The sequence below is a fragment of the Ictalurus punctatus genome, chromosome 12, assembly GCF_001660625.3.
Source record: "Ictalurus punctatus breed USDA103 chromosome 12, Coco_2.0, whole genome shotgun sequence".
NCBI classification, from domain to species: domain Eukaryota; kingdom Metazoa; phylum Chordata; class Actinopteri; order Siluriformes; family Ictaluridae; genus Ictalurus; species Ictalurus punctatus.
The window spans coordinates 31,691,880-31,699,904 of NC_030427.2; the positions used below are offsets into that span (position 1 = coordinate 31,691,880).

An 8,025-nucleotide genomic window follows, 5' to 3' on the forward strand; every position below is an offset into this window, starting at 1 on the left:
AAAACAGTAACTCAGCGAATGATCATTAACTTTACCTATTGCTACAGTGAACATCATGTACTGCTTCCTCAGTGTTGGTGTTACACTACTAGTGTCATGTGTTTATGTCGGCTGTGAAATATGGACTGAGGTTATTATATAATTCTCTGGCACTGCATCTTGTCTGAGGCTCTGAGTTAGGGTTAGCTACCTGGATGCTGTCACCAATCACAGTAGGAATGAGTGATGCTAATCTAGACCCTCACTTGAGGTAAGAACATAACTTTAGGCATACATCTTGCAGTGATGTTAGACATTCCCATTCCCTTTTTGAGAGTTAACGATAGCATTACAGCTGATCACCATGATGTAATACAGAGAGTGGGTTAACATTACTTACAGTTAACAAGTGTTTTGGACAAGGGAAGTTGTAGCAATTAGCATTAGGAGGATGGGTTAGAGCCGTGATTATTCATGTATTCGGTGAATGTTAATGCTGGGTAACAGGTGTAGACAGTCAGTGGCTAACGGAACTTAGCTAGTTCAGTGATGTCGAGGCCAAAAGTTCTTCACAAGGTTAACATGACAGAAAGAGAGGATGGGGTTACAGTAGGTTGTAATGCTTTCCACCATCTCTGTAACGTAGCTTAAAATAATTAGGTTCTGCAGGAAAAAACTGGCGGTGAGGTGCTAAAGGCAGGAAAAGAAATATTCACTTGTCCCTAGATTCAGATAGGTTCTCCAGGTGAGTCTACGGCACCATTTTGTTCATCAGGAGAGTGGAGGTTACCTTTCCAAAATTACACAATCTGGGATTTTGTAACGCAGTTTCTCAGTTAAACCCAAAGGGAATTTGTCCATATTTTGTAGCGGACATCTAAACAACACTCTTTGTTCTTTTACAGCTTTTCACATGGAAGCGAGTGGGACTCCTGTCTTCCCAGATGGAGGGAGATTTGTAAGATGATTCATCAACTCCCATTCTTACATCTGTCAAATGTTTAATGATTTTAAATAAGTTTAAATAAAGTTAGTTTATTTATTTTGTGAGCATTTTAGTAGAATTTTAACATACGAACGAATTGCCTTTTAGGATAAAAGGCAATTCCACCAATTGTAGGTGGAAAAGTATGAACAACACATCCATGTTTTTTTAACATCTTTGTGTGATGTTTAACACAAAGTGTGTGTTAAATGTACTAACACACTGGTTGTGCTGAAAGCAACACAAAATGTGTCGTCCTTAACTAGACACGCAGGTGTGTTCACAATGAACACATCATGAGGTTATTTTAAATCAGTATTAAGAGCGTATGTCCCGAGTAAATTCCACAAATCTGCGGTGTGAAATGGCGGAGAGGTGTGGGAATTTAAAAGCCCTGCTCACTCAATAAGTGGGATTACAGACTTAATCCGGTGTTTTCCAAACGCTGTACTGCATGCTTTAGTGTTTCCTGTTCAAGCGCACCTGATTCAGCTCATCGTCTCATTAACACACCGTTTACAGAAACCAGCTGGGTGTGTTCGTGCAGGAAATACCCGCTAGTTTATATTCCACATTAACATTACATTACGTTCTTACTCTCAACTACACAGTACAAGGTCACGCTATATAGATGAGCACACACTACAGATATATCCTTTACACGTTAACACCGCTATCTTTACATGAAACAGTGCATTGTTATAAACCTGCGACTTGTCAAAGCTGCTGCTGTTTTTGAACACACAGTGTATTCGTGTCTATAGGAATTGCCTTCATTAAATGACCAACTGTTACGTCTTAGAACAGAGAATGGAAGATGAAATTTTTATGAGATGTTTCTGAAATTGACAGCATGAGATGTCAGGGTTTAATTAAAAAGACACGGCTGAAAAAATGGTGAAGGCTTCCACAGATAAAGGAAGCAGGAAAAACTGCGTACTGTTCGGTGCTACACGGTCACTTACTGTACCTATTGTCCTGTTTTAGTAGTACTGTACTGCCCTGTGTTGTTAGCACACGTCTGCATGTGCACTTTATGTGGAACGTGTAGATCATATTTAGTTCTGTGTCGCCTCGTGTGGTCAGTGTGTTGTTTATGTAGCACCATGGTCCTTAAGGAACGTTATTTCATTTCACTGTCCACTGTACCAACAGTATATAGCTGATATGACAATAAAGCCAGTTGAACTTGAGCTAGAAAGTGTAAGGGCCGATTCACACTGGGACGGTTTTCGCGATGTGTTTTGCAGGCGGTAAACGCGGGCGACGCGCTGAATGACGGTGCAAATTCACTCCCTGACAGTAGATTGCGCTTATTTAAACACAGAACTACCCTGGTACACAAGGTGGCGCTGTACAACTTTCCATTTCTGACACCCGATTATCACTGAGAAGAAGATTTACGTCTTTAATATGCCAGTATTTACGTCTTTTAGCTGTTCACGAACTATTTGCGAACTGGCTAAAGCATGTATGCACTTTGGAGAAATGTAAGGTCTTTGGTGATTTACACTGCAACAAATACTTCTTTAAAGATAAATCCTTAAAGGTCTTAAACAGTATATGGTTTTATTGTAAGGCAACAAAAATGTTAATGTTCCTGCTAATTGATGAAGTGTTGAATATGAATAGTCTTTTTTGGGGGGTCAGTATGATATTACAACAACGCAGTAATGGGGCACTTAGCTATTTGAATAAGAGGTGAAGAATACTATATCCATCCATCCATCTTCTATACCGCTTACTCCTTTTCAGGGTCACGGGGGAAAATGGAGCCTATCCCAGGGATCATGGGGCACGAGGCGGGGTACACCCTGGACAGAGTGCCAGTCCATTGCAGGGCACAATCACATACACACTCACACACCCATTCATACACTACGGACACTTTAGACACGCCAATCAGTCTACCATGAATGTCTTTGGACTGGGGGAGAAAACCGGAGTACCCGGAGGAACCCCCGCAGCACGGGGAGAACATGCAAACTCCGCACACACAGAGCCACGGTGGGAATCGAACCCCCTGGCTGGCGAACGTGCTAACCGCTAAACCACCGTGCGTCCGAAGAATACTATATATATACCAGGATAAAATAAATACAATGGACTGTCATTCAGCAGATTATCATTTACAGGGAAGAGACAAAGAAACAAACAATGCAATTTAGTGTAGAAATCAACACTGAAAGAATTAAATGGATCATTTAGAATATACGCTTACATTTCAGTGTCATCAAAAAAAACCAACGTAATAAATACATAACAAATACAGAATAAATACACTGATATAGTATGTAGTGTGTAATTCTGAATCTGGTGAAAGGACAGCTTGTTTATGTGTGTAGGCAGAAGGATTTATTAGCAGTGAGCATTCATTTTATTTCGGGTCACTTATACACTCTCACTAAAGTGGTGGGTGCTTTCATCTTCTTCGTCTTCTTCTTCGTCAGTAAGACAGTTTTGTACTTGAGTGCCATCAAGTCGTACTTTTATGTAACTTCAGCGGCTCCGGGAACATGAACAAAAAGGCGAATCTCACGGGTCGGCCTGTTTTCGAAACAGTGCGTCAGAAAAAAAAATAAAAAACCCTCGACGTTAACAAAATTTGACGCTTTGACAGCACGTGTTGTACGCCCGGGTGTGAACACTCTCACTGACAGCCACTGGGGCGATAAACGGACCGTGCCATAAAAGGTATTTACCCACATTAAAAAATATTCATTTTCCCCTAACCTAACTCTAACCTAACCCTAATCCCTAACCGGAACCCTAACCCTAAACCTAACTCAGGATTTAATTCAGTATTTTTTTGGTTAAATTCCTGTGATGTTCCTTTACAGCCTTGAAGTGTAGTGTAGATTTGTAGCTTAATTCAAACCAGCAGTAGAGATTAAAATTAAAATACGCTTTAGCTAACTGCTAGCTATGTCGATGGTCCGTGTATCAGTTCTGGAGATGAGGTCATTGCGACATCTTGTCTCTGGATATATAATGACTTTCTTCAAATGGCTGACGCTAAGCTAAGAACATAAGATTAATTCTAGGACATGAATTTGGGACAGAGGTTTGTTGGTTTGTGTGATTCGTAAAAAAGGAAGTTGTTTCTGTCTCTCTGAGAGTGAAAAGTAGTCCACATCTTGGCTGGGAGACAGAATCATCTGGTCTAACCTATTTATTTTAAATGAGGGTACAGCTGGGACACATCTCAGTTCACACACTCCGGTATCTCGGCTAGCCCTGATTCTGACGTTTACAGTCAGTGTGAAAATCATAAAGCATCTGACATATTTCTGAGTGTAACAGGCTCACAGGTACAGCAGATCAGGTACGGGATGAGGGTGGGAGGGGTCGGGGGAGGGGTCGGGGGAGGGGTCGGGGGAGGGACAAGTGAAAGAGGACATAATATTATCAGTTAATATTCATTTTCCAGGTGCTTGGTGACATAATCAACAGTCAGAAGACGCGTGACACCAGCGAAATGAGAACTTTGTCTTTTAAATGCTGATGAATTTCGAAAGAAATGACCAGAGATACAAGCTAATTAAATATCGTCAATCAAAATTCCATAAAATTCAATTTAAAACAAAACAGACAAGAAAGTGCAGCGTGTAAACTCCTCTGTCCTGAAGATGTGACACTGACACTCGAGACTCCTCCCATAAACGTGTCCTTACAGAAAACGTCACCATATCGACCATAACACACTCTTAATCTGTAAACATGCACACGTCCCTGTGTTACCATAGAAACCATAATGTATTAACAAACACATCTCATCTCATTCAAGTGCAAAAATACAAATCCTGAAACATTTACTGATTTTGTGAGCGAGAAAGTAATACTACTACTACTACTACTACTAATAATAATAATAATAATAATAATAGTAATAACAGTAGTAGTAGTAGTAGTAATAATAATAATAATAATAATAATAGTAATAATAATAGTAGTAGTAGTAGTAGTAGTACTACTACTAATAATAATAATAATAATAGTAATAATAATAGTACTATTACTACTACTACTACTAATATTAATAATAATAATAATAGTAATAATAATAGTAGTAGTAATAATAATAATAATAATGATGATGATGATGATGATGATAGGCCTAAACAAATGTTGGCTATATGCTACATTTAGAGTGAATTTCTCTGATCATATACATGTACAGTATTGCCAAAGCATTACATTATTAATAAACATATTAGTCTCTCTCTCTGTCTCTCTCTCACTGTTTCTGTCTCTCTCTCTGTTTCTCTGTGTGTGTCTCTGTCTCGCTCTCTCTGTTTCTCGGTGTGTGTGTGTGTCGCTCTCTCTGTTTCTCTCTGTGTGTCTCTCTCTCGCTCTCTCTCTGTTTCTCTCTGTGTGTCTCTCTCTCGCTCTCTCTGTTTCTCTCTGTGTGTCTCTCTCTCGCTCTCTCTCTGTTTCTCTCTGTGTGTGTCTCTCTCTCGCTCTCTCTGTTTCTCTCTGTGTGTCTCTCTCTCGCTCTCTCTCTGTTTCTCTCTGTGTGTCTCTCTCTCGCTCTCTCTCTGTTTCTCTCTGTGTGTCTCTCTCTCGCTCTCTCTCTGTTTCTCTCTGTGTGTGTCTCTCTCTCGCTCTCTCTCTGTTTCTCTGTGTGTCTCTCTCTCGCTCTCTCTGTTTCTCTGTGTGTGTCTCTCTCAGTCTCTCTCTCTCTGTCTCTCTCTGTTTCTCTGTGCGTGTCTCTCTCAGTCTCTCTCTCTGTCTCTCTCTATGTGTGTGTCTCTCTCTCGCTCTCTCTGTTTCTCTGTGTGTCTCTTGCTCTCTCCCTGTTTCTCTGTGTGTGTGTGTCTCTCTCTCTGTTTCTGTGTGTGTGTGTCTCTCTCTCTGTTTTTCTGTGTGTGTGTCTCTCTCTGTTTCTGTGTGTGTGTGCATGTCTCTCTCTCTCTCTCTGTTTCTGTGTGTGTGTGTGTCTCTCTGTTTCTGTGTGTGTGTGTGTGTGTGTGTGTGTCTCTCTCTCTCTCGCTCTGTTTTTGTGTGTGCCTGTGTGCGTGTGTCTCTGTTTCTGTGTGTGTGTGTGTCTCTCTCTCTCTGTGTTTCTGTGTGTGTGTGTGTGTGTGTCTCTCTCTCTCTCTCTGTTTCTGTGTGTGTGTGTGTGTGTGTGTGTGTCTCTCTCTTTCTCTCGCTCTGTTTGTGTGTGTGTCTGTGTGTCTCTGTTTCTGTGTGTGTGTGTGTGTGTGTGTGTGTGTGTCTCTCTCTCTCTGTTTCTGTGTGTGTGTGTGTCTCTCTCTCTCGCTCTGTTTTTGTGTGTGTCTGTGTGCGTGTGTCTCTCTTTCTGTGTGTGTGTGTGTGTGTGTGTGTGTGTGTGTGTGTGTGTGTGTGTGTGTGTGTGTCTCTCTCTCTCCCTCTCTCTCTCTCTGTTTCTTGGCTGATTTACTGCACCATTTGGTGTAAATGAGATTTTTCTCCTAAAACATTCCTTTAATTGAAAGATCAGCACGTGCTGTTTCATCTCATTAGATTCTCACTCCTTGTCCCTCACCAGTCCGGCTTCACGAGAAAGTCATAAGACTTTAAAATTATTTAATTCTACTGTATAAACATTTCTTGACCTGCTCTGCTTTGATTCCTTCCGGGTGTAATCTCACATGGTCAGTAAAATACTTTCTGAACCGGCACCTGCAGGGAACTTCCTTTTCCGTGCATTTCGTATGAATGAAGTCGTGACACACGGTGTGAACTCATCCCGAGTTAGTCTGGAGTGTGTTAGGATGTCTCACCTGTGCACGTTCATCTCCTGCGGCGGGCGCGTGGCCTTGTCGTACGCCACCTTGGCGGCGATGCCGAGCAGCAGCACGAGCGCGATGGCGCCGCACGTGATGTACACGGTGGTGTTGGTGCGGTCCAGCGCAGGGTCGTAGGCGTCAGCGGTCGGCGCGGGCGACGGTGGCTGCGTCTTCACCCAGTCGGGCGTGTTGTAGTTGGTGCACGCGCGCTGCTCGAGCCTCTTGGCGCGCACCGGGCAGCAGAAGCGCAGGAAGCAGCTGCCGCAGCAGTACCGGTGGTCCGTGTTGTTGCACGCGAACTCCTTGTCGTACTGGCCGCTCACGTCGTAATAACCCAGGCACGTGTCGTGGTCTCCTCCGACCGGGGAGGGCGCGCGGACTCGTGGGACGGGAGCGCGCGCGGTCGGGGCGGCCACGGTGGCGGTGCCATTGAGCTCCTTGGCTTTGGCGGTGCGCCGCGGCGCGTGTTTCCCGTGTTTCTTGCTCGCGCACAGCGGGTCCAGGTACATCAGGAGCAGCAGGAGGTGCTGGATGCCCATGACTTCCGGCTCTCGCTTGCTCGCTCTCTTGCTCTTTACACACTTTTCGGTGCGCGCGTTTTTCTCGTGCGCACTGTGGGACCGGTCCGCGTGCGCACCGCTGCTGCTCCTCGCGCCTCCTCCGCCGTTACGCACCTCATGCTCCGGACTAAATCACGGGACGACCATAAAAGTCTGGTTTCTCACACACACACAGTCGCGCGCGCACATTTCGCCTCCGTCCTGTTATTATAGCGCAAGTTTCTTTATGATTCAGCGCGAGACCCCGAAAGCTTGCCGCGCGCTGTTCGCCTGCAAGAAAACAACAACAGGAACAAAAATGATGACTGCAGGGGTGCGTTTCCGGTAAGGTGTTAAACTTTGTGGTACATTTCCTTACGATTTTTTAAACTTTAATCTGGATTTGTTTTGGTGAATGCGCGCGCTAATAATAACAATAATAATAATAATGATCATATGAGTTATGGGATGTTGCACGCGCTCAGTGGAGTGCAGATAAAAGAAAGAGAAAAAGAAAAGGAAACATTTAGAAATACTTACTGAGGGATGAGTCTGACTCCGAGCTGCTCCATCACTACATCTCTACTGACTGACTGACTCTCATCTCCTCTCACCCCCCTCCCTCTCCCTCCCTCTCCCTCTCTCTCTCACCCTCCCCCTCTCTCTCTCCCTCACTCTCTCACCCTCCCCCCTCTCTCTCCCTCACTCTCTCCCTCTCTTTCTCTCACTACCCCTCTCTCTCCCTCTCACTCCATCTCTCTTTCCCTCT

The 8,025-nt window shown here is 43.8% G+C and overlaps 1 protein-coding gene across 2 annotated transcripts in view; it reads right to left on the reverse strand.

Annotated features, from left to right (window-relative positions):
* Positions 1 to 7,256, reverse strand: part of LOC108272988 (protein shisa-6) — a 93,540-nt gene extending 86,284 nt beyond the window's left edge. For both annotated transcript variants that reach the window (XM_017481904.3, XM_017481903.3), the window contains exon 1: positions 6,712 to 7,256. In XM_017481904.3, the coding sequence (XP_017337393.1) occupies positions 6,712 to 7,256 (545 nt within the window). The remainder of the gene's footprint in view (positions 1 to 6,711) is intronic.
* Positions 7,257 to 8,025: the final 769 nt, after the last annotated feature.